The sequence below is a fragment of the Chelonia mydas genome, chromosome 2 (assembly GCF_015237465.2).
Source record: "Chelonia mydas isolate rCheMyd1 chromosome 2, rCheMyd1.pri.v2, whole genome shotgun sequence".
Classification (NCBI taxonomy): Eukaryota; Metazoa; Chordata; order Testudines; family Cheloniidae; genus Chelonia; species Chelonia mydas.
This window is the reverse complement of record NC_057850.1, coordinates 199,807,371-199,833,783: the sequence shown is the minus strand read 5'-3', so window position 1 is coordinate 199,833,783 and position 26,413 is coordinate 199,807,371. Positions and strand designations below refer to the sequence as shown.

At 43.7% G+C, this 26,413-nt stretch overlaps 1 protein-coding gene across 3 annotated transcripts in view; it reads right to left on the bottom strand.

The window, feature by feature from the left end:
• Positions 1-5,673: 5,673 nt before the first annotated feature.
• Positions 5,674-26,413, bottom strand: part of JAZF1 (JAZF zinc finger 1) — a 284,997-nt gene continuing 264,257 nt past the window's right edge. For all 3 annotated transcript variants that reach the window (XM_007053643.4, XM_037890500.2, XM_037890501.2), the window contains 2 exons: positions 23,658-23,827; positions 5,674-7,962 (listed from right to left, as the gene is read on the bottom strand). In XM_007053643.4, coding sequence (XP_007053705.1) covers positions 7,786-7,962; positions 23,658-23,827 — 347 coding nt within the window. In that variant the 3' untranslated portion in view covers positions 5,674-7,785. The remainder of the gene's footprint in view (positions 7,963-23,657; positions 23,828-26,413) is intronic.

The following is a 26,413-nucleotide window of genomic DNA, read 5'->3' as shown; positions in this document are numbered from 1 at the left end:
GCTGTTGGTACCTATGCATTCAGGCCAGCCATTGGTAAGTACCCATGCATGCGGCACCCTCAGCATTGAGCAAAGAACAGCACCAGATGCCATTGGGATCTACTTCAGTATGCCTACCATCAGCTTCAGCAACCGTGATCTCTGCTACCATGTTAGTACCAATCCCCTATTTGGTATCATAGGAGTTCAGATACACTTAAGGACTTCTTGATAACATACGAACCGGAGTTCCCTTTCCTCCTGGGTACTGAGTGTCTCTCGGTACTGAGACCCTGATCTCCAGACTACTGTACTCTGGTACCACAGAACTCTCCACTGTTTTCTGCAGGTGCTCCTCCTTTGGATGAGATGAAGGAGACTTCCAGTTGGTCTCCTCTGTTTCTATTTCTGTACAGGGTTCTTCAGCATCTCCCTTTAGGAACACATTATCTGAAAGTCCTAGGGAAGATTGGGTTCATTATCAAGGGTGATTGAACAAACTTTGCATGCTACCCCCACTTTGGTATGTGCATATGCGCGCCCCCGCCCAAAGGTCAGACTGGGACCATCTGATAAGGAGACAGAGTTGTACAGCCCTCTCTGCCCCTACCCCACCCCACCCTAGGAGGAGATATTTCAGGAACAAGGAGGCCACCCCTCAAACATCTATTTCATACTCCTCTCCAGATGAGGTGGTTATGCCTCCACCACCATCCATGGTTGCTGGTTGCTGGTGATTTCAAGACCTCATAAAGAAGATAGCTGATAATCTTAATTCTTTTTGACAAGGATTCACAGCACAAACTGGTGTATGTCTTGCAGTCGGCAACAACCTCCAGGGTGGTGTTACCCATCAATGGGACGCTCCTAGATCCAGCTAAGATGGTGTGGCAGACACCTGCGACTAGTCTGCTCACATGTAAATGGGCAGATAAGTATTATGATCCCCTTACTTTTTGTTCTCCCACACTCCACCTAACTCCCTGATGGTAGATGTGATAAATGAGAGGGGTAGGATAGCACTTCTCTAAGTCCACCCCCATGACAAAGATCAGAAAAGGTAAAAGGCCTATTTGTGAGCAACCCTGCAATTTAGATCACAAATTATCAGGTGATCATGGCCAAATGTAAAAGTTTATAAATAACAGATTCATGGCTTTTATTGAACATCTGCCACATGAACATACACAGCAATTCTAGCCCACAATCTCAGGCCATCTGGCCAATTGGTGGCCAGAACTGCTCTTGAAGCATCCTTAGATGTTATGGACACTGCTGTCAGGGACATGCCCTGTGCATAACCACCACCACAGACATCATGGCTCCATCTCACAGGATGCTAAAAGAAGCATAGAAGAACACTATGGAGGACCTAGCTTTTGACAGTTGTAAACTATCCTCAGAGACCATGGTTGAATCCTTGCACATGCTAAATGATTCCAGAGCTACTTTATGATCCCTTGGCATATATACACCTACAACTAGCAAAACGTTTAGTAGGTCACAGAGTGCCCAGAGCTCATGTCCTGCTCAGTTTTCTGGGTTCCATAGTTCTACCGATCCCTTAGAAAAAGACAAAATTTCAGAGAGCCACCCAAGAGCCCTGCATGATTACCTAATCATCTTTGAAGCAACAGATTTGATGGGTTGCTCGAGGGTTCAGATCACTCAAACCTTTGGATTTATAGCTGTGCCCATTAGCCCACCTCCTCCTCTGGAGACTGTCATGCCTATTTCCAACATGCTTGGAGGCGGATCACTACAGACAAGTGGGTCATAACATCAGGTTATACCATCCATTTTACATCACTTCCTCCCTTCCACCTCCTCTCCCTGTCCCTCTTCAGGGCCCCTCTTACAAGCTTTTATTGAGACAAGAAGTGAACTCTCTTCTCTGATTAGGAGCAATAGAGCAGGTTTTTCTCCTCACAAGGGCAAGGGATTTTACTAAAAGTATTTCCTTGTGCCAAAGAAGGACACAGGGTGGAGACTGATCTTAGATCTAAGGCTTCTAAACAAGTTTGTAAAGTCTCAAAAGTTTCAGGAAGGTGGCTCTGGCAGCTATAATTCCTTTTCTAGAGGAGGTGGTTTGGTTTTCAGTTGGCAAGATGCATAATTCCGTATAACAGTATACCCATCACACAGGAAACAGCTATGCTTCGCTATAGGGCAGGATCATTTCCAATACTGAGTGACACCCTTCAGCCTTTTCGTGGTCCCAAGGATGTTCTCAAGAGTCCTGGCTTTTTACCTCCAACTAGAAGCAATCCTAGTCTTCCCATATCTCAACAACTGGCTACTCAAGGGCCATTCCTACAAAACAGTGCTATCTTCCACCCAGATGGTCCTTGGTCTGTTCCAGGAGTTGGATCTGCAACTGAATGTAAAAAAAAAGTCTGCATTAATCCCTGAATAGAAGATACAGTTTACAGGGGCATATTTGCACTCATTGAGAGCCTGAGCCTACCCTCCCTTAGATCGATTTGTAACCTTACTGAGTCTGGTATGGGCAATTCAGGGGAGACCTCAAACCACAATAAGGAATGGTCTTCAGCTCCTGGGAAACATGGCAGCTTGCATCTTTGTGCCCAAACCCACGTCTCCACTGCTTCAAGGGTTGGCTCAGAATGACCTATTCTCCAGTAAGACACACTTTGGACAGACAGGTGATGGTGAGTCTACAAATGAGGAACTCCTTAGATGGTGGAAGAATCAACTCCATGTCTGTACAGGTGTTCCTTTCTGTCACCCAGCCCATTCAGTGACTTTAACAATAAATGCATCACAGTTGAGGTGGCGAGCCCATCTCAATATCCTCACAACTCAGATTTCCTGAATTGTCCACCTGCACTATTTCCACATCAATTAGGATGACCAGATGTCCCGATTTTATAGGGACAGTCCCGATATTTGGGGCTTTTTCTTATATATGCTCCTATTACCCCCCACTCCCTGTCCTAATTTTTCACACTTGTTATCTGGTCAGCCTAACATCAATCCATTGGAGCTCTGGTGTGTCAGGAACACTTGCTTTCATTTTCTATCTTTCCTAAGGGTCATGATGGAAGACTTATTTTGTCTGTTCTGTATTAAGCAGGGAGGCATAAGATCCCCTTTGTGTGTGCTGAAGCCATGAAAATACGGAACTTCTGCATAGCTCATCAGATCCAGATTTAAGCACTCTACTTCCTTGCTATTCAGAACACCACAGCAAATATCCTCAGCAGATACTTTTCACAGGATTACAAATGGGAGTTAGATACCCAAGTATACAAAAACAGGAGAAAAGGATGAAGTTGAGTGTATGTGCTGAAAATGGTGTGGCCCAATTATTTATAGGCTACAACAATAAATTATTTATTCAAATGACAAGTTTTATTTGGGAATTAGAGATATATTGTTTTCTTAAACTCAGAGGTGGCATTGTTTTTTAGTTCTGTAGCAAACCACATTGAATTCCATTCATCAAAACATTAATCTACTGAATATTTTACCGCCATCCTTCAGCCCTCCAAAATAAATGGATAAATTCCTGGGAAAAATTAAAATAAAAACCAAAATCGAAGGGCCCTATCCGTAGCATATTCCTAAAATGAGGACTGCCAGAGGTGGATCTCTTAGTCACCCCTAAGAACAGGAAGTGTCCTCTTTTCTGGGTCACCATTCCTTGGGAGATGTCTTTCTTCTATTTTGGAAGAAGGATCTGTTCTATGTGTTTCCATCAACATCGCTGATACTAAGAGTGATGAACAAGACAGGACAGAGCTAGAGTTATTCGTGTAGTGCTGACCTGGCTGAGACAAGATTGGTACCCTTACCTGCTTCACCTGGGCATTCAACTGTTCAAGTTCCCGAACACTCCTCATTTCTTGTCAGAAAATGCGGGTCATGTGCTTCACCGCAACCTAGCGGTTCTCTGCCTCAGAACATGGCTCCTCAATGGTTCATTGGTTTAGAATCTTCCTGCTCTACAGAAGTACAACAGGTGTTACTGAATAGTAGAAAGATCAACCAGCACTACTTACTTGCAGAAATGAAAGATTCTTCCATTGGTATTGTCGTTGATGCCATCCTTTCAGTCATCCTGGATTATCTGTTGTAGCTAAAGAAAGTGGGGTTATCAGTACCATTAAGGTCCATTTGGCCACAAATCAGCCTTTCATCCTCCAGTAGTATTCTCTATATTTGCTCATCTAGTGTCGTCTATGTTTATTAAGGGTTCAGGGCATCTCTACTCATAGATTAGAAATCCTATCTTGACCTGGGACCTCAACCTGGTACTCAGTTACCTTATGAGACCTCTGAACCAATGGCAGCCTGTTCTTTGTTGCATTTATCTATGAAGACGGCCCTTTTAGTAACCATAACATCGATCCATAGGGTTGGGGAGATTGGATCCTTAATGGCAGATTCCTCCTTTATGATGTTCTTTAAGGACAAGGTCTCTTTACATCCACACCCAAAACTCTTACCTATGGTTCTATCGGAGTTCTACCTTAATCGCTCCATTCATCTACCAGTTTTTTTCCCGAAGCTAGAATTTTCTCCATAGGAATCCTGTTTACATACCTTGGATGTAAGAAGGGCATTGGCCTTCTATTAAACTAGGACCAAGGAATTTAGGAAATCGCCTAGGCTCTTCATTTCTTTTGCCGATAGATCCACGGGGTCTTCAATCTCTGCTCAATAGCCATATATTATCACTTGTTATAATACTGCAGGTGATCATCTCCACCCACCAACAGGTGATAGCACATTCACCCAGATCACAGGCAACATCTACAGCATTACTGAAGAATGTACCAATATTTGAAATATGTAGGACCTTTTATGGGCTTCAATATGTACGTTTTCAAAACATTACACCCTGATCTTTGCTGTCAGATCTGATATGGCACTTGGTTCTGCAGTATTATCTTCAGTTCTGGACTCTATTCCAAAGCTCCCTACTCTATCTAGGGCTACTAAGTGGAAGTCGCCTGGCGTGGAGCACCCATACGGATGCTACTCAAAGAAGAAGAGGAACTTATTTGCGCTGTGCAGTAACTGCAGTTTTTTGAGATGTGTCCCCCTTATGGGTGCTCCACTACGCACCCTCCTCTATCTCTGCTTCAGCTTGTTCCTTAGTTCCTTCTTCACACAAATGTCCCCTAAGGAACAATCTGAAGCAGGGCCACAGACAGGATGAAACCGCCACAGCATGGTCCTATTTAACCTTTCAAATCCTCAGACAATTATCCATTGATCTCAAAATCATGCCTCCGTCCCCGAAGACCACCTAAGCTGGGCTGCTTTGCACCAACAGGGGATATGAATATGCACACTTTACCTGGCCAGTCTTGAATCTCTGAATAAAGATGTCATTATTGAACAGCCTCAGAAGAATTCACTTTTTCTTTAAAAATGTTGAAGAGAGTGTTTTGTGTGGGGAAACAACAGGAAGAAAGCTGTTGGCTACAACTAAAAACTGGCACATCTTGAAAATCTTGATTTAGCTTTTATTAAGGATAGTTTGTAGCATTCCACAGAATTTGACAACTAAACAGGTTGCCCGAATGTTCTGGTGCATTTGGTTTTAATTATTACACTGAGAAACTGCCAAAAAAGGAAATGAATAATGGATAAAAATACTATCAGTCTCCATATCAAACTGATCACTCTTAAAGATAATGAAGTAATAATGAAGCATTCATATTTGTTTTGGGTCAGAGGCAGTTTATTTTAAATGTGATTTGATTTACATTTATAAGCAGCTTTCTTGACAGGAATTTCGATTCATTAAGTTGCCTTCAGTTCTAAAACAAACCTCTGTCACTTTCAAACTTAATGTACTTTGTCCCCAACAAAACATATGAAAATATAATTTAAAGCACACTTTTCACAGACACAGTACAATACATTCACTATACACAGTATAACAAAATAGTCCCATCTTTACCTGTTTAATAATACTGTCACAATGAATAGGTAAATAGAAACTGGAATTTCATTTTCATAGTTGAAAGGAATTTACATGCAATGACTTTTTATGACTGTTTAGCTGTTAAACTAACTTAACCAGCCTATAGTTTCTTGCACTAGAGCAGAGCCAAATGATACTTGCTGTCCTGATCTGCTGCCAAAACAGTTCAGAAGGTAGAAAGTAGCCAAATGAGATCTTTAATACACCAACAAGTTGATTCTCATGTCTGGATCATTTAAACTGAACGGACAACACTATCTCCTCTTCAGGACTTGAGGCAATGATTTGTTTAAATGGGGGTTTTGCAAATGCTTCTTTAAAACCTCATTATGAGGGATTCAGTAGCTGGTTAACAGAAAATTGTCATCCTTTCAAAGTTCATTTTTAATGTTTTAGAAAAACGGAGAGGTCTGTTTCCCATTTGTCTGAACTTTCATGCAAAATACAGGAAGAGAGGAAAGTTACTTACTACATTTCAAAACGCTTAATTTGTTTTCATGGGAAATAGGTCTGAATTTTTATAGGTTTTTTTAATCTAAGCTTCAAAGAATAGCACTTGTGAGAGAAGAATGCTCAAGGCATTATGGTATTGTAAGCAATATATGTTCAGGTATGGTCCAGACAAGTCATTTTACAATGGCTCTTGTTTCAAGTCAATCTTTGACACTGGCTGCAAGAAGCACTTCATCTTCAGTAAGGCTCATGTCATATTTCAGCAAAGTGATTTGTAAAGCTAAACAGACATTTCCAACTGGAATGGAGTGATCTACAATAAGAGGCAAAAAATATACAAAGAAAATTTCAAAATATAATGAACGTGAAGGAGGGTCACTAGAAATTTCTGTAACACAAATAACATCCCTCCTTAAACGAAGCTTAGAATTTTTAATTTTTATTTGCAACCACAGGCATAAGTTAGTACTGTAGTTGCAAGAATTGGCAACGCATAAAACATTAAATCTGTTGGCAACAGAGAACTACAAAGTGCTTTAAAACTTCATCTGAGATGAAGATAGAATTGTTTCTCTCTCACACACAAATTTGCACTTAAGTATTTCGAAGTGTCTTTCTAACAGTAGATTTCAGGAGAAAATATTTAGTTGGCCTGGGATCTTGGTCCTCAAAAGTTTGATGGGCATGAACTTAATACATCATCTTGTATAAAAACAAAGTAATAATCCTAACACTAAAGGTGATTGTTTACTAGTTCAAATGGCAAGATTTTCAGCATTTCAAAAGGGAAAAAAGAATTTGCAAGATAATATAAAATACAGCAAGCACACCTTTTTATGTATGTTATTTAAGTATGAAAATATTTTTAGCATATTATGTTAAACATTCTTTCTTATTTATATTTCCAATACCTAAAGACTTGCTACACCATCGATAACTCCATTATGTAAGGCATGTTAACCAGTTTGACAATGGTGGTATTGTTTTGGTTTTACACACACACGAACGGATGTGTTGAAAATATTCAACCACATTACAATCTTGAAACGATGTCAGTGCCAAGCTTTCCTCTCCACGCCCCTAATTAACACTGCAGTACAACTAAATATGCAACACCCCCTAAGTTTTGATTTGGGGAAAGTGTTCTGAAAGTGTTCTAAGCTTTTTTAGCACCTTATATCAAAGTAATGAAAATGGGTATGATGATTACAAGTGCAAATGTACAAAATCATTAACTCTACAAAGATACATCATTCCAAAATTACAGAAAAATTTAAAGCATGCATTTCATTTTTTTAAAGGGTTGCTGAATGCTTCCCCTGAAAAAGGTGGCTGTTTTCAAAATCAGCAACTGCTGGTGAGGATTTCTTGGCACATTTGTGACCAGCATGTTATTGCTGCATCTTCCTGATAATCTCAGCAGACACTGGGGGATGGAAATTGATTGTGTGGTGCCGCAAGCCCTGAGCTGTCTTGTAACTCTTTCCACAACGACATTTGAATGGTTTGCGTACACGGATCTGTGTTCTGTGGCCATTCTTGGCATGGTACTTTATACCGTTCACATTCTGTGGGTGAAAGAGTGAAATATTGGTTGTCATACATGGGCTAACATAATGGCTTGGCTTCCTGATATAAAAACCGAAATTGACTATTAACCTTGTTGTGACAAAATTGCATAATTATTAGTAACTGTCTCTCGGTGTTGGCTACAGTACAAATACTCCTTCCCTTCTAATGCATTCAAGACATGACTAAGAGCTCGGGCCCTAAGAAGGCATAGTCTGCAAACTAGGGCATACAATTTTAATGGGTCAAACTTACCTTAGTAACCTATCACTAAATGGTTAACCTTTTTAAAATTAATATGTGGTATGCTAGAAAGAGGAGGTTACTTACCTGTAATCAGAGGTTCTTTGGGATGTGTGGTCCCTATTTGTATTCCAAACATGAGTGCACATGCATGCCATGCACTGGAAGTTTTCAGTGGCCGTGTCCACTGACCTGCACGCATGTCATATGTTGCCCCGTACTCCAGGCAAGGTTATAACAGGCCTTAGTCATCCTCTTACTGCTGAATCGGGCTGTCTGTCCACAGCCCTGGGAGGTACAGCCATTGGCAGGATGGCATGGTCCACGGTCACGTCTTTGGCTGCCCCTTTGTCAATGCCATAGTGGAGGGGTTCTCAAACTGGGGGTCATGACCCCTTGGAGGGTTGCAAGATTATTCTGTGGGGGGGGTCACAAGCTGTCAGCTTCCATCCCCAAACCCCACTTCGCCTCCAGCATTTATAATAGTGGTAAATATAAAGAAGTGTTTTTAATTTATAAAGGAGGTTGCACTCAGAGGCATGCTGTATGAAAGGGGTCACCAGTACAAAAGTTTGAGAACCACTGCTGTAGTGGGTGGTGAAGGTGTGTACAGAGTGCCAGGTCGCCACTTGGCAGATGTCGTACCATGGGACATCTGCCAGGAAGCTGGAGGTGGTAGCTTGGGCCCCTGTGGAGTGGGCTGTAATTCTGCCAGTTGGTGTGGCATTGGACTGTGCATGTGGTATTGGACTCCATGATGCAAGTAGAGATCTACTTGGATATGCACTATGAGGAGGGGGCTTGGCCCCTAGACCTCTCCGTAGTGGCAATGAAAAGACATGGAGAGGTGTGGGCCCTGTCTAGGTAGAATGTGAATGCGCAGCAGACACCCAAGGAGTGCAGGGTCTTGTCTGTGGGAGGGGCATGCGATTTAGGGTGTAAGTCCAAGAGCTGGATGGATTGGTTGAGGTAGAACTCTGAGACCACTTTCGAGAGAAACTTACGGTGAAGACTTAACGAGACCATGTCCTTATGGAACACGTATATTGGGGGGGAGGGGGGAGGAGTGTCAGCTATCATGGCCACCAGTTTGCTGACCCACCAAGTGGAGGTGATGGCTACAAGGAAGAAGACCTTCATGGATAAGCGTGAGGGAGCATGTGACCAGGGACTCAAAGGGAGGTCTGATGAGGGCAGAGAGCACAAGAGTGAAGATCCAAGGAGGGGCAAGTTTCAGAACCAGGGGAAAGCTGTTTGTCGGCTCTTTCAGAAATTGGATGGTGGTAGGGTAAGTAAACACCAAGTGGCCATCCACCAACGGGAGCGAGATGTACTTGAGGGAAATGGTGGTGTGCCCAGGAGGTGAAACGCTTCCATTTTGCTGTGCAGCACACTAGAGTGGAAGCTCATATGCTGTGCATAAGTATGGGGGGAGCAGGCATTGTCTACGTGCGATCCCCATTCAAAAACCAGGCCATCATTCGAAGCGGGTCTCGGCTGGGATGATGGACTCTGCCCAGGTCCTGGGTGAGGTAGTCCGGCAGATCGGGGAGACAGATTGGGGTCAGGAGGAGAGTCTGAGTAACCGGAACTGGAAACCAGAACTATTGGAGCCAGAACGAGGCTACCAGGAGGACTGCGGCCCAGTCACAGCAGATCTTGTGCAGAATTGGGGGATGGGGGAAGAAGGCGTAGTGAAGACCACCTTGCTATGGAATGCGAAGAGCATGACTCTGGGGAATCTCTGCTTCTGGCACAGTGGCAAAAAGGTCCTAGTGCAGGGTGCCCCAAGCATGGCAGTTGGAGCAGAGTGGGGGCGCGGAGCTTCCACTCATGATGAGGTATCAGGTCTGGTTGAGCATGTCTGCCTGGGAGTTCTGCACCCCCGGGAGGTAATGCCAAGTGAAGTGTTATGAGGTGGTGGAGACACCAGTTCAGGAGGCGGATGGCTTCCATGCAAAGTGACCAGGATCTGGTGCCTCCCTGTCTGTTTATGTATGCCCCTGTGGTGGTGCTGTCAGAGAAGATCTGAATGTGTTGGCTGTGGATAAGAGGCAGGAATGTGTGTCAGGTTAAGCGGACTGCCTGCAGCTCGAGGATATTGATGTGCATGTGTGCCTCACGATGAGTTCAAGCCCCTTGTGCGCACAGCCATCAAGGTGGACTCCCCAACCAGCCAGGGAGGCATCTGTGGTAAGGGTGGTCATGGGCCCAGAGGTGGTGAATGGGGTGCCTTGCAGCATCGGTCCACGAGGTGAGAGAAGTGCAGACTGGCTGTGGGACAGTGTCCAGATGGTTGATGTGGGGCCTGCAGACTGAAGGGGGCCAGAGTTGTAGACAGTGAATGTAGGTATGTGGCATCACATGGGGTTCAGGCCGTGTGGCTGAGGTGGCAGAGAGAGCGGCGCACTGTGGTGTGTGAGATATGATCATTACATGGGCTGTCAGGGTGTCAAAATGGTCCACTAGGGGGAAGGCTCAAGCTGTCATTGAATCCAAGCGTACCCTGATTAAATGGATTGTCTGTGTCCGGAACAGCATGGACTTCTCCTCATTGACACAGACATCTAGAGAGGCGAGGATAGGTGATGTTGTTTTGGCGAGGGTTGTTGCCACCAAGAGCCAGTTGTCCAAGTAAGGAAACACACACAGAATACCCCAGGCATTGTAGTTGGGCTGTGACCACCGCTGTGAAGACTCATGGGGCCATGACAATACCAAAGGGGAGAACTCTGAAGTGGTAGTGCTTGTCACCCACACGGAAGCAAAGGACCTTGTGGTGGACTGGATGGATATTGATATGGAAGCACGTGTCCTTCATGTCAAGGGCTGCAAACCATACCCCCTGGGGAAAGGAGGTGATGATGGATGCGAGCGTCATTATATGGAACATGGGCTTTCTGATGAAGTTGTTAAGAAAGCAGAGATCGAGGACAGGATGGAGACCTCCTCCCTTCTTTGGGATGAGAAAAATACAGGGAGTAGAAACCCTTACCGATGAAGAAGGAAGGCATGGGTTCAATTCCACCTTTCATTAGGAGAGTATCTGCCTCACGGTGCATGAGGTTGCGATGAGAGAGACTTCCAGGGGGTTGGGGGCGGGGGGGGGGAGGGGGAAGGTAAGGAACTCGATAGAATAGCCATGTCTCACCATCTCCAATACTAATGATCTGTGGTGATCTTGCCCCAGTGGTGAGCAAATAGGGCAAGATGGGCCCCAAAAGCAGTAAGGGGGGCTGGAGACAGTGATGATGGGGGCTTGCCAAAACTGGGCCTTTGATTGATGTCATGGTACGGCAGAGTAGGTGACAGAGGCTGACGGTTGTGGATGCTGTGATCTGGGGTGCCGTTGGGTGGGGTCCTGATACAGGGTGTACATGGGCTGGTACGGTGCATAGGGGCATGGTCAGAAGGGTGACTTCTGTTGCTTCTGTAAATTCCTGAAGATGCGAGAGTCATTTTTGACTCCAAGGAGTGTAGGGACTCATCTGTCTTTGCCGAGAACAACTTGTCCTTGTCAAAGGTGAGGTACTAGATGGTGGCCTGGATCTCCCTCGGGAAGCTGGAGAACTGCAGTCAGGCCTCCTTTTGCATGACTATGCCTGTGGCCAGGGAGCGGGAGGATGTGTCTGCCACATCCATCACTGCTTGGAGGCTAACCTTGGCTGTCAAGTGACCTTTCTCCACCAGGGCTTGGAAACGCTGTTGCTTGTCCTGCAGGAGATGCTCCAAGAACTCTATTAGCTTGGCATAGTTTTAAAATCATAGTTTGCTAGCAGAGCCTGGTAGTTTGATATGCAGAATTGCAGGGCTGCAGAGGAGTAAACCATGCATCCTAGGAGCTCTAGGTGCTTTGCCGCCCTATGTGGAGGAGTGGAGGTGTGTGAGTGCTGCCTAGCCTGTTCCACTGCTGTGTGTGCCACCAGCGAAATGGGGAGGAGTCAGGGGAAGAAAATCAGCCCCTTTGGATGGCTGTGGGGGCGCAGGACACTGGTGTGTGCCAGACTGCCCGTGCAGTTTGAAGGATGGCTTTGTTTATGGGAAATGCAATGCAGGACGGCCCCCTAGGCTAGAGGATGTCTAGGAGCTGATGCTGTTGGTCCTGGACTTCTTCCAATGGGATGCCCAAATTCAGTGTCACCGTCTGCAGCAGCTCCTGGTATTAGTGGTGGTCATCAGGAGCAGGGCTGGCTCTATGTTTTTTGCCGCCCCAAGCAAAAAAACAAAAAATGCCGCCACCGAGAGAACAGGAAGATCAGAGGGAGCTGCCGCCGCTGGCGAGACCCAAGCCAGAAGAGTCGCCGCCGAATTGCTGCCGGGGCTGCTGCTGGAGCACCGCCCCAAGAACGGCAGGAGTGCCGCCCCTTCAGCAGCACCGCCCCTTCAGCAGCACTTGCTTAGCTGGTGCCTAGAGCCGGCCCTGATCAGGAGGCGAGAGGATCAGGGGAATCAGTGCTTCATCCAGACAGGAGGCTGTTGTCGGGACTGGCTCCCTTGTGGTCTCTGTCTCCAGGTCCGAGCTGGACGGTTCTGGTGAAGGGGCCCAGATGGAAGGGTACAAGGCATGAGAAGACTAATATGGGTGGTGGTAAGCATCCCATGTTGGCCAGTGTGCCCATGGGGTCTAGTCCTGGGGATACTGCAGGCCCCAAGAGTACACATACCAATGCAGCGGGCTTGGAGCATACCCTGCCTGGTGTGATGGCCATGCCCAGGAGTCCAAGCTATGCCTGGGGACTGGGGAGAATGATGATTCCTTCGCTGAAAAGCCTTTGGAGTCCAAAGAGATCTCGGATGGTGGCAGCTGTCAATGAAGGCGGTCCTGCAATCATGGGGTGTGGTCTCCAGCCCAGGAAGAGCAGTGCATCTGTTGTTGTGGGGGGCTGCGAAGCCGAAAGCAGCGGCAAGAGGGGGATATGGCAGGCCAAAGTGCACCGTGGGGAGCAAGTGTTCGGTTCGTCTGGGTGTCCATGGCATGTCCCGCTGACTGCTGAAGCAAGGGTGTGTATGTGGTGCAGAGCATGGGGACTCATGTTGCGATGGAGATGCACAGCATGGAGGGCTGTCTTGTGGTACGGCTAGTGCATGGGGAAGCTTAGGAGGTGGCAGGAGCAGTCCATACACAACCTGGCACAGTTGGTAATGGGGACTTGCTGCGATGGGCATGAGAGCACTTGCAACTCTCCTACTTGGCCTTGTTGTGTGCTGTTGGATCTGGGCGGGGGGGGTAGGTAGGATGCTCACCACCAGTGCACCGCTGGTTCTGCCAGTCCAGGATCGGCCTCCACAAGAGGCTGGAGAGCTTCCTCCATGAGGAATTTCCTGAGTCGCAGGAGATGAGCCTCATGGACAATGTTCCCTCTAATTTTTGACAGGCCATGTGTGCAAAAAATTTCTTCTGTGCAAATTTTTGACAGGCTGTGTGTGCAAAAAAATTCTTCTGTGCAAATTGTGCTTCTGTGCAAATTTTTGTGTGCGCGGGGTTCAGGATCTGTGTGTGTGTGCACATGCGCACAGCTTAGGGGGAAAAGTGCTCATGGGTCTGCAGGGGAAAGGACTTACAGATGTCGCAATGTGCGGCAAGATGCACTTCTCATAGGTAGTATAAGCAACGGCAGTGCTCATCTCTCATGGAGAAAGAATTGAGGGAATGAGGCACAGTTCTTAAATACTAGAATGCAGGGCATAATCCCCTGACAAAGTCGGGGTGGCCCCCGAGCGGGGCAAGTAACTACACTAACTATAGTCTATGTACACAACTAAGAATCAAAAACAAACTAGCTAACTAAATACAATGGACAGTCATTCTCGTAGAGAGTACGAGCACGTGGAAGAGAAGATTCTGACTCCAACCACACAGCGCTATGAGGGAACTGGAGAAGTGTCGGCCCACATGGCCTCTTACAACATTGCCTGGAGCACGAGGCAACATACAACATGCATACAGGTCAACAGACTGCTTCTGAAAACTTCCAACGCATGGCGCACGTGCGTTTGGAATACATATAGGGACCCTCATTAGAAGGAAAATAGATGTTCTTTACTTCCTGACACTTTGAACAGGGATTTTCCAGTGGTTCATTCAAAGCTATTGGAAAAACACCAGGAAGTTAACTTAGGATTTGTCTAACCAACAGTTCATGGCAAGCTGTGGTGCAAATCTACCTCACGCTAGCTTGTAGCCTACCACCTGTCTGTGTAGGCCCTGCTGCCACGCATGAAAAATTCTGTGGTGCACTTTCATCTCCCATTTCAAAGCAGGGTGGGTCAAAACACAGGGAAACTTTTAGTGTGTGGCAGTAGGTTCCCGATGGACAGTTAGCGCGCAATGAGCTGGGGGTAAGTCTACGTTGCACTAACCATCCATGCTCTACCTATCTATAGACAAGTTTTAAGGAACGTATTCAAGCAAAAAAGAGCAGAGATACAAACAGCAAGCACAGTAGTATTCAGCTACACTCTTTCAAAGTGATCAAAGCAGCTATCACCATTTGCCCTATTTAAGATTATTAATTTTTTTCATGAGGCAGCCACAAAGCTTGATAGCCTTACATCAGTGGTTCTCAACCCATGGCCCAATCCGCACAACTGCAGCCCATGTGATGTTCTCAGGACCATACAGAGGGAGGGGTGTGTTTGTGTGTGGGGGGGAGGAATTCGGCCCACAAAACACATAGAAAGCTGCATATGCCGCCCACAATTGTAAACAGAACCACTGCCTTACATGTATAGTACCTAGAGAATTAAGTACACAGGAAACAGTCACCTTTAGGTTGGACTTCCACATGATTTCACAAACCTACCCATTTCTATATCCCCCAAACACACTTGAAAATAAATAACCATGTTTGAGGATATTTACCACTGAAACCACAGTTCTCTAGCTGTCTTAGAGAAAAACTACTATGTTGAGAATTTCTACCATCACAGTTCCTGCATAGTTTGCCTTTAAGGGAAGATGATGTCAACTTTGCCTGAGAAAATCCTCCTTAAGTATCTTTTAGTTTCACTTGCAGGATCAAGAAGCTGGCAGCTGAAGAGCCTTGTACTAAGACTGGTTGAAAGCCTCCGTTGCTTTCGTTATGTGGTAACATCTTACATTCTTCTTGCAGATTCTGAGACCAGCCGTGGTGATCTATCTAAGCCAGTGGTTCCCAAACTTGTTCCGCCGCTTGTGCAGGGAAAGCCCCTGCCGGGCCGGGCTGGTTTGTTTACCTGCCGCGTCGCCAGGTTCGGCCAATCGCAGCTCCCAGTGGCCACGGTTGGCTGCTCCAGGCCAATGGGAGCTGCTGGAAGCGGCGCGGGCCGAGGGACGTACTGGCCGCCATTTCCAGCAGCTCCCATTGGCCTGGAGCAGCCAACCGTGGCCACTGGGAGCTGCGATTGGCCGAACCGGCGAACACGGCAGGTAAACAAACTGGCCCGGCCCGCCAGGGGCCTTCCCTGCACAAGCAGCAGAACAAGTTTGTGAAGCACTGATCTAAGCTGTGCCACTTTATATTTCTGCCGTCAGTGGGTTGGATGACTAGTTAAGGACTCATCTCACTGAGGCGTACTCTTTCCTTCAAGGCTTGTTTACATGGCATAGGAAAGTTCATTAGAAGTGTGTGACTTGTAGAGTGCACTAAATGCCCCATGTGGACCCTGCTGCCACTAACTGAAAGATAGCTAGTTCGTGTTAATGTAGAAGTAGGTGCCTTTTACGTTACACCCGCAGAGTCTTCATGGGGCAGTCAGAGCACTCTATAAATCACACTCCTCTAATGTACTTTACTGAGCCACGTAGACAAGCCCCAAATATATTATCTGCTTCCTCTTCAAGGGTTTGGGCCTTTGGATAAACTAGGAGAGTCTGAGACTGACTTTCATTATAGCAGCTGTGAACTGTCCAGTGGACGGTGTTTTTCTTGTTCTTCCAGAGGAAAGGTTTATGGACATTCGAAGAGCAATTACTATGACAAGGCCGCAGCCCTGGAACTCAACTCCTTTCTGAAGCTTGTAGGTTTGATTGGCTCCACTTACTATGTTTACTAGACTAAGAGGTTGAGAACTCTATAGTAATATGCACTAATTACTACCCGGAACGTAAGGGCATAGTCAGCCAGGCTTAGATTCAGGAATTTTTACTATGCTGAACACTGCCTTCTAATAGTTATAAGGGACAAAAAGGGTTTTGTTAAGATGGGGATCTGAACTATGCCTACGCAGAGCTCATGCTGTGTGGAAGTTCAGAAAATCAAACCCTCTGATTATGACCTTCACACGGCAGCTGCCCCTGGACAATTCACTAAAGAGTTATGGTTCCTTTGTACTCTTACAGAACATGAATGTTGGTAGCCAAAAACTGAAACCTCAGAAGAAGGAAATAACAAAAAAAAAAAAAAAAAAACCCTCAGAAAACCAGGGAATGCAGGTAAGGTAATACCTCCTTCAGCACGTGTCCTTCTAAAGTCTGATTCCAAACAATCAATGATGTATCTATTCTGGACTGGGATATGTTGTAGTCTACGTTACTGAGTGACAAATCTTTGTCCCCAATCCTGTGCTGATCTTCCCTGACACAATTTCAAGCAATTCATATCAGTAGAAATATTACAAAACTTTCAACATTTACAAGAGAATCAATGATCAGTGGAGCCTGCATTAAGGCGCAAAAAAAAAAAAAAAAAGGTAAGAGGGCTGTACAGGAGACTGCGTTACAATGCCCCATCTCACCTTACGCTACATGGAAAGTTTCTCCTGATCCATTTCACACAGAACTATGCCTCTTCAGTATTTTTTTGTTTTGTGAAAGCAACTGTCTCCAACTCAGTATAAAATGAAGCCTATGAACTATTTGTGCTTGAAAATGTGATGGAGCTTTAAAACAAAGTCTCGGGGCTGAAATGCTAATCTTCAGCTACGGTGCTCAAAGTGTGTGGGGGGAGGGAGATAGGGGGAGGGGGTAAGGAGGAATGACCCAACACAACCTAAGTTTATCCTCAGAAACTTTAGAAAAGTCTGCCCAGAGTAATGTGCAAGAAGTTTTCCCTTTTTTATAACTTCAAATCAAGAGATAGTCATTTGACAATTATACTAGAAGTAAAATGAACAGTTAATGGTGGCATCTGTGCAATAAAAGCTACAGAACATAAATACCCTCAGTTTGCATGGCAATAACATGATCATTTATGGCAAAAGTTTCACTTTGGGTTTACTTGAAACTTTGTTATTGGATTCTTTAATGGGTTATTCTGGAACACCTCATGTGCAGAAATCACAGGCACACACCTCGATGGATGAAAAAGACAGTACAGCCTTTTTCCAGGCAGAAAGTGCTAGGAAATTCCATCTTGGCTTGTGTTTTAAGATGAATTGGGTTAGAGAAGGGTTTGAAAAATAGCAAAATGTTCAGGCTATGAGAAACCAACGCAACATGAAATTTGATCTACATCTCTCCATAAAAGCACTGAAAGAAAACTCTTGTTGGAACTTCACGTCAACTCTTCCTAAGTTTTTCCACTGGTTTAATGTAAACACCTTGTTGTGTGTCTTAGGTTAAATTTGTTGAGGTATAGAGAACACCACTGCCAGACCCATCTGTCACTTTTATTGCTCTAGATTCTTAGATTAATGATGAGACACACTCACACGGTTGAGGAAGAAGGCTGCAGCATAGAAAGACTATGAAATGAAACTCGACAAAAGAACAATGAAACTAGGACCAGAACACGAGGAGATACCAAATAGTTCTAGTAATGGTATTGGTGGGTTTGTGTGGCTACAGTGTCTTTGGTCTGGTAGGACCGTATGTCCTAGGATGCCACCACTAGCTAAAGCATTAAAGTTTGGGATCATGTACAGGAATAGTACAAATGTCCAAGGACATGAGACAGGGACATTAATGTAGCTGTTTTGGGGTTTCCTTTTATTCTGTTTAGTGCTTGGACACTCACTTTAATTTTTGCACAGTCTGTGGTGTTTACCTTACACACAATGAGGTTATTAATGCACGAGGTGCTTGCTCCTGACCAGACAAACGTAGCTGCTTTTAGGTGCCATCTTTCTCCCAGGTACTCAGCTTGCTTCTGTTGCATAATCCTCATCCACTCCAGCTCACTTCCTCTCACAAACTCCATGAGCCACTGACCTGCTTCCTCCTCTCACTCTTCCATCTACTGCACCGGACTTGTTCCTTCTCCATGCCACCCCTTACCCCACTCACTGCTTATTATCTCACGCCTGCCCAGCCTCTCCCATGCCCCTTTGCCCTTACATCAACTCCCACTTATGTCTCTGTCTTGGCTCCCCCAAGGCTCACCCTTAGGAGGCTTTAGGGAGGGGGGCGGGGGAAGGAGAGAGGAGGCCCATCAGCCATTCCCCCATCCTCTTCTGGGGAGGCTGGTATCTTTGCATTCTTTGAGGGTGGTGGAAGGGGGTCACCATCCCTTCCAATCCATTTGGGCTGTTGCCAGCATTTTCAAGAGAAAGATCACTGGGCTTCCCAGCCTCAGGGAGCCCAGGCCCATCAGGCTCACTGAGCCCTTCCCATCCCCTTTTATAGGCAAGGCCCAAGGAAATAATGCTCCTTAGAGAGATGAGTTTCTTTGCAATAGGGGGATCTCCACAACATGAGCAGGGAAAGCCCAGTGGGTGAAGCACAGAGAAACTCTGCCCACTCAGGGGAAAGATTTCTTAGCTGGGAAAGATCTGAAACAAATTAATTACAGATCCTGCCAGCATAAGAAACATCCTGCCTATTATGGAGTGGTCTGTCCTGCCCAAAACTCCCTGCTAACCCCACCTCTCCATAGGCTCTCAGTTCCCCAACCCTATGCTGTCTCTGTGAACTCCAATGCCACCCATTCAACACAGCTGATATCCTCCCCTCTCCGGCTACCACAGCCTCCCCTGCACTCTTGATTGCCGAACATTTGATGTTCTCCAGTTTCCCCCTACCCAACAACCCTCTAACTATATCCCTATCTGCAAACTTGTGCTGCACACTACACCATCTCCACTCAATACCTCACATAGCCCACCAGCCACTGCTGCCCCCAGTCTTTCCAAGCCCCCATTCACAACCGGCAGTCCCTGCAAGTCTTGTTTTCCCCATGCTCATAGCCATCACTACATATTCTCTCGCCTACTGATCTTGGCTGCCCGGAGCTTCCCCATGCCTCTGCCCAATCATACCCTGAACTTCTACACATTCTAAAAAACCAGGTAACTGCTGCCTTAAAAAAATGTAGCTGAAGTTGCTCAAGTGCATTTCCTAGCAATACAGTCACTAAAAACCTTAGAAATCATAAGTTAAGACAATTTTCACATTTAGACCAACCTCAACTCCCGAACTTTCCATTCAGCCATCACAGTAAAGCAGATGCATTCACAGATCTGTAAACTCTACATCCAGTTCCCTTTCTGGGATGATATACTCTCTCTAAACATATGAACACTGGACAAACTCAATAATGTGTTATTTGTACATGAAAAGCTATGAGCTTGGAGTTGAACCGTGCCTTGTGCAGAGGAACTGGATGTGTGCATTGTGGGTGGCTAGATGTTGGAAGTGAAAGGGAATTTGTTGTGTTAATGAGAATTCTGAGTGTATCGGTTGTAATATTGGAATGGTGAGATATGTGAATTGAGTTTGGTCCGGATGTATATGATGCGCTAACTGCTGACTTCCTGGATTTTTAGTGACTGTGTTGATAGGAAATGTACTTGAACAACCTTATCTGTAAGTTTTGTGGGCACTTAAAATACTCTCCTATTTTTACAGTGTGTTTACCATAGACCAGAGAATGTGTGATAGATACTCTATACACAGATATAAAAATAATATATATAATGTATATATAATGTATTTTATATACAATACATGATTTTATATCTATCTATCTATAGATAGATATATAAAATGCATTCATGTATTATTTCTATTACATATATTTGAAACTTTTAATTTGATCTTTAGCAGTTGTCTAAATAGGTTCCTTGGCATTAAAGATACTTCAGATATGTTTCAGATTTTCTTGTCCACAGCTTTGCTAGACAACACATTATTGATATTGGCCAACATTATCAAAGTAAGAGTTTAATGTTATGCTCTTAAATCCATTCTTTGGCTCCACAAGGGTGGGATTTTCAGAAGTGCTTTAGAAACACAAATCCCGCTGTCTTCAATATACACCTAAATGTGGATTTAGGAGCCTAATGTTTAGCTGTTTAGCTTTGGAGAAACAAAGCTCAAACATATCACACATATCTTTGATTCAAGAGAACCCACTTAGACCATTGCTAAAGATCAAATTAAAAGTTTAAAATATGTATAATATAAATAATACATAAATACAATTACATAGGAATGCTCTAGAGCATCTAGAAGTCAATGAGCTACTCAAACATTTCTCTCTTTTACCAACAGAATTTTCTCCAATAAAAGATATTATCCTACCTACCTCTCACTAACGACTTACTTAGGTGCTTTTGAAAATCCCTCCAAATATAGACTTGGAACCTTTAAGGAAGCTTAGAGTCATATTTTAGAAAAATTTGACCATTGTAATAGAAGAAAAATCTAAGGCAGATTTTTAGTAAATAGAGGCTAGAGTAACAATATTATTGTTATTTATTGGTAGACAATTTGATATCTTTAAAAAAAAAAAAAGACTGAAAAACAGCAATTAAATGTTTATGACTCACTTCTACTATGATGCCTATGGGAAACTGTCACCAGATAACAGCTAAGCAGATGGCCAATAGGGACTTTTGATATTTATCTGGCCCATGTGAAAACATATTCTTATTACAGTTTCCATCATCCTACCTCCCCCATTCCATCAGAATATTTTTACGCTTACTGCTGAATCCTGTCTTAATTACACTGCTTAATTACCTTAATTACTCTTTGGTGCAGAACCAGTCTTTTACTGTTGTACCATGCCAGGCAGAATGGAGCCCTGACCCTGACTGGGGCCTCCAGGCACTCTCACAATACAAATAATAATAAATCATCATCATCCTATAAAAACACATCATCTAAATGCTGGACAAAAGGGAGCTGTGTTCATTTGTCTCCCCTCCCCCACCCAAAAGTAACTTAGACCTTTTCAGATGTCAGGTGGATCTGATAATTACTGTATGTGTGCATCTATATTCCTGTTTATAGCCATGGTCCTGTTTTACAGCCATCAATGTTATTACCCAGCACCCAGCAGGAAGTTCCAGTGCATGATTCTTTGATATCAGGACTCCTACCTAAACTCATCAAATATTTCTTCTGAGTGGGGGTTAAACAGAGGGAAGATCAAGAGGAAACATGACCTACAGTTGACACAAAACAAAGGGAAGAGGAAACAAAGATAAAACACAGAAAATAAATTATACAAAGAGGAGAAATGAGGAAACAGAAGCAACTAACTGGAAGTGAGAGAGCTAAAGGAAATGTCCTTACCTATCTGGAATTAACAGGGATAAGTATTTTCCCAAAACTATGGTACCTTTTATTTGCTGCTTTCTCGGTTTGTCAGTCTCTCTATGGGTCATTAATTTGTTCCCTGTCTGACTGTTCTACCATTAATGGTGCATAAGACATCCTGTAGACAGTCCTCATGCATTTGAGATGAAGGCAGCGAGATAGCAGAAGCAGGCAGGAACAGCTTGCTTATTTGGCAGTAAAAAGACAGAGGAGCTGGCAGTCAAACAGAGAACAGACAGGATATAGCAAATTACAGGGTTCTCCTTCTAGCTTTTTCCACTAAATAAATGTTTTCTGCAATGCACAGATGCCCTCTTGGGAAAGTAACTCCTAACAATTGCCATGGCTTGCTTGCTTCCTGAGCTAAGCATTTACCTTTTATTCTACACCCTTCCCTTTACACACCTTCTGCCATAAAGGATATGTGATAATCTTGAATAATGTGACCACACCTGCTCATTGACACTTCCAAATATCCCCAAAATATCTTCCCCCCCCACACCACCCCAAGAGGTTATGCTGAGATTTTCCTGAAGAGTAGAACAATTATTATGTAATTCACAATTCAAACTAATCTCCACATACAGGACTAACACATTGCTATAGAAAGTGTACATACTCTTTTGCACAGTATTTCCACTTGTGACTGATCTCCACGTATATGCACATACATTTGGTGACAAGCATTACTGAGTTAAAGGGGCTGGAAGTGATTCAGAATAGCTGCAGAATCAATGAAAGGCACACATTTTCAAGTACTGCACTTTGTATTTGCTATTGTCAGGATTTATATACCTTCAAATGTTACTAGTCTTCCTGCATTTCTCTCTTTCATTTTTCAGTTTTGTATTCCATTTTAGGACTTTACTATGCAGTTGTTAAAAAAGCCTTATCATCGGTGGCAGTTTTGCTGGTGTATACACTGTAGGTTGGGGTCCTTTGAGCCTGCTGGATTTTAAAACATTCTCTAATGCTTCATGGAGAACTTTGAAAAACATTTAATATAGAGAGAGAATCCAGCCACATATTCCCACATTTTTATTGCTTAGGGACCTTTGCATAATAAATGAATCTGTTCTGTAAGAATCCATTTGCTCCTGCTCTAATTCATGTGAAATAATATTGCTTTGCCTGTAATATCAGAGAGATATACATGCTAGACAACGGTGATGTTGCAAGGAGAACATAAGTAGAAGCTGGTTAACAGACTTTTATGCAAAGGTCCCTCATACGATAAAACAAATGAACAAAAAAAGAAAGACAAGTTTTCCCAGAATATATGGTATTCAAACAGAAGCCCCTCATCCTGCAATCAAATCCATACAGATTGTCATGCCCATGAGAAGTCAGAGGGATTCTGCACCAGTACAAAATTCTGCTCATACAGATCCGTTTTCAGGATCAGGGTCAGAATTTACCCTATACAAATGTTTTCAAACGTTTTCTATGAGGTTACTGCTCAGTCTTCCCTGAGGTGGCCTTCAGCTTTTTAAAATTAAATGGTACTTTTTGCACATCATCTGTATTAGCAGAGGTATCACTGGCATACTTTCAGTACAGGATAGCACAAAATCTGTAATGGTTATATAAAGAGGACCCATTCCAGCGTTGGTATGGACAAGTTCTATATGTAATATGCGTGATTCCATGTAACAGATGAATGTTGGCATCATCGTCCCATTTCAGGAGATAATTTCTTGGAATAAGGCTTGCTAATTATAATGTGTGACCCAGTTGCTTTAATCATTCCTTTTAACAATCTCTCGTGATCAGTAGATACAGATGCAACATATGCTGTATATGACTTGAAAATGTTTGAGAGGAAAATCAGTCCGAAAAGAACACTGTGCAGCTATATGAGAATCTGTTGAAGTCTCGTAAAAATAAAAGCGAAAGGTCTAATAAAACAGAAAGATGTGACCTGCTTTCACAGACTCTCTCCCCTACTGCAATGAAACAGAAATAAACCAAGTCTCTGCTATAACTCACCTTATATCTTTTTTTACATCCAGGAACAGGACAGGCAAAAGGCTTCTCATCCCCTCCATTCATACACATTGAACTGAGGATAGCTTCCGAGCTGATGGCGCTTTCTGTGGTCCAGGACTCGTCACTGTCTGATTCTTCATAGTCTACTTCTTCCTCGTCATATTCGCTACCTAAGAAACCAGAGTATTTCACAAGAATAAAGTGAAATCATTGCAACACAATTCATTTTTATTTCATTATCCCCAGTCTCTTATAACTCACCTACACCGTTCTTATTTACAATGCAGGAAGACAGGTACTTTTAATCACATAAAATGTCCTGGCTATAGCTACTACTTCATAAAAATAGCCACAGAACCTTTCTTAAGTAGCTATAAGATAGCTGATATTAATATATTTTCATAAACAATCAACCACAGTGGCATTAAAGGTTCAACAGGGATTGATTACGAACTCAATTTCACTACTTTTCTAATAAAAGAGCCCCTCTCTGTTCCAAACCCCACCTAGAAAATATAGATAATTTTCTCTAACCTAAAGCTGTTTTTTTTTTTTAGGGCTTTTCCTTTACACGATACAATACTGAAGAGCATAATTTGACAGATCATAAACAGTGTAAAATAATACGTTGACAAGTCCTAATGCATTTACTAGCCCTTTGGAATTAAATGGAATTATAGCACAACATTAATAAGAATTATAGTGTAGCAATTATAGTTGTGAAATTCATTCCCTCAGGTTTAGGGATAAATGGCTGCCTTGACCACATTCTGTTCCAGATATGCTACAGCAGTCATTTGAGCACCTGGTACTGAGGGTTTTAATTTTTTTTAATTGTAATAACTCAATAAAAAAGTCTGAAGAAGTAGTTAAATGCAAAACAAGGGAAAGTGGAAAGGCAGAATTTCAACAATAATGATAAGTACAATAAAAAAAGGAGAGTCCCAGCTGATAAAAGCAGCAAATATATCCAGAGAGAGAGAGGAGGAGGAGGGAACTTTTTCTGGAGAGTCTTGTAGGGAGTGTGTAGCTTGCACGAGGTGCTGTCGGAAATGGCAACTCCCCTTTGCTCGTGCTTTTGTCCCTGCCCTGGCAAGAGAGGATGATTTAGCTCCAACTGTTGGAATCATTTCAGACTGAGCCTTATGAGTTTTACACAACTGTTTGAGTTGCTTCCCTCATTATGCACTTTGCATACGTGTCTGTGAGCAGCTTTTTATTCTGTGGCAACAATGCAGATGGACTCCGGATCAATCAGATTCTCAAGAAGCTGCAAGGAAATAAACTTCACAAAGAAAACCCACATTTCAGCATGTAACGGAGTCTTCGCTTTTTATTACATATGAAATTAAATATGCCCTGTATTCTATTAAATTATCTATCCCTTCTTGATCTCTCACTTTCCCGGCCCTCAGTTTCATAATCAGTTACTCTTTACTCATGAGTAAATATGTATGTCAGCTGGTAGCTGTAAAGTACTTATGATGTGGAGGAATAATCGGATATTTTACATTAGGTCACATATGTCAGGCTATACTACTTTTTTCCCCTATGGTTTTCACTCTGACTGGGTAGATGAGGGGAGATGGATTGTTGTTTCCCACTATTAGCGCATACACACACACACACACACACTATATATATATAGAGAGAGAGAGAGAGAGACAGACAGACAGACACCCTCCCCATGCTGTGCATAACATCCAGAAAACTCACCCTTATTGACTGAGATTTATCCCACACAGATTGATTGAAAGTCGAAGTGAGCATTATTGACCTCTTAAAATATTTTTGAACCATAGGAACAGATAACCTAAAATGAAGTTAAGGGTTCTTATAGTTTAATTAACTAATACAAATATTTAGCAAAACCACTTCTATGATTTCCTGCCTTTGATTACATCTTGATGGAAAAAATTCCTCAAGATACTCCTTTTAGCTCATCTTGGTTTTTCAAACAAATGTATCAGATAAACCTAAAATACGTAAATGTATGTGCTTTTAGGATTATACAATATGTAAGAACTCTTTGACACCGACACCCTTTCAACCACTAAACTCCTGCCAACTTCCTCAATCAAAGTAATTGAATAAAATCTTAAGGGGGAAAAAGAAAAAATCTACTGTAAACAGAGCTTCAACCCCCAAAAGGAAAAAGTTCTAGAGACTCCCTGAAGTCCACTTGGAATATCACTATTGCTGTTGATTCTATGTGGAAGGTACCCCGGGCTAGATTCACCTCTGGCACTGCAACTTCCAGTTCCTAGGTGCCTGCTACTAGTGGAATTCACAGCCCTGAATTAGGCACCCAGGCTCCTCATACATTAAATTGGGAGAGTGAGGTGCCTAAGAAAGGAATTCTCAGAACCGAGCAAGCTGAGCGAGGAGCCCTCTAAGCCAACCAGCAGTGAAATACAAAGGAAAGGGAAGGGCGGGGTGTAGAGACCAGCTCCTTAAAGGTACTTAGGCACCTAATCCCACTGATCTGGGCCTTAGGTGCCAGACTGATGGGCCACAGGGAGGTGTCTCCCTCCGCCAAGAGTCGTAGCTGAGAGCCCTCTCCAGGAGTGAGGCACCTAACTCAAGTCAGCCCTTTCTCACAAACAAACAGAGAGATGCCTCTTCTCCACTATAGCCAATAACCCAGTGATTGGAGCACCTGCCTGAGACCTGGGTTCAAGTCCCCTCTCGAAATCAGGCAGAGCAGAGATTTGAAAACAGGTCTCCCACCTCCCACAGAAATCACAGAAATGTAG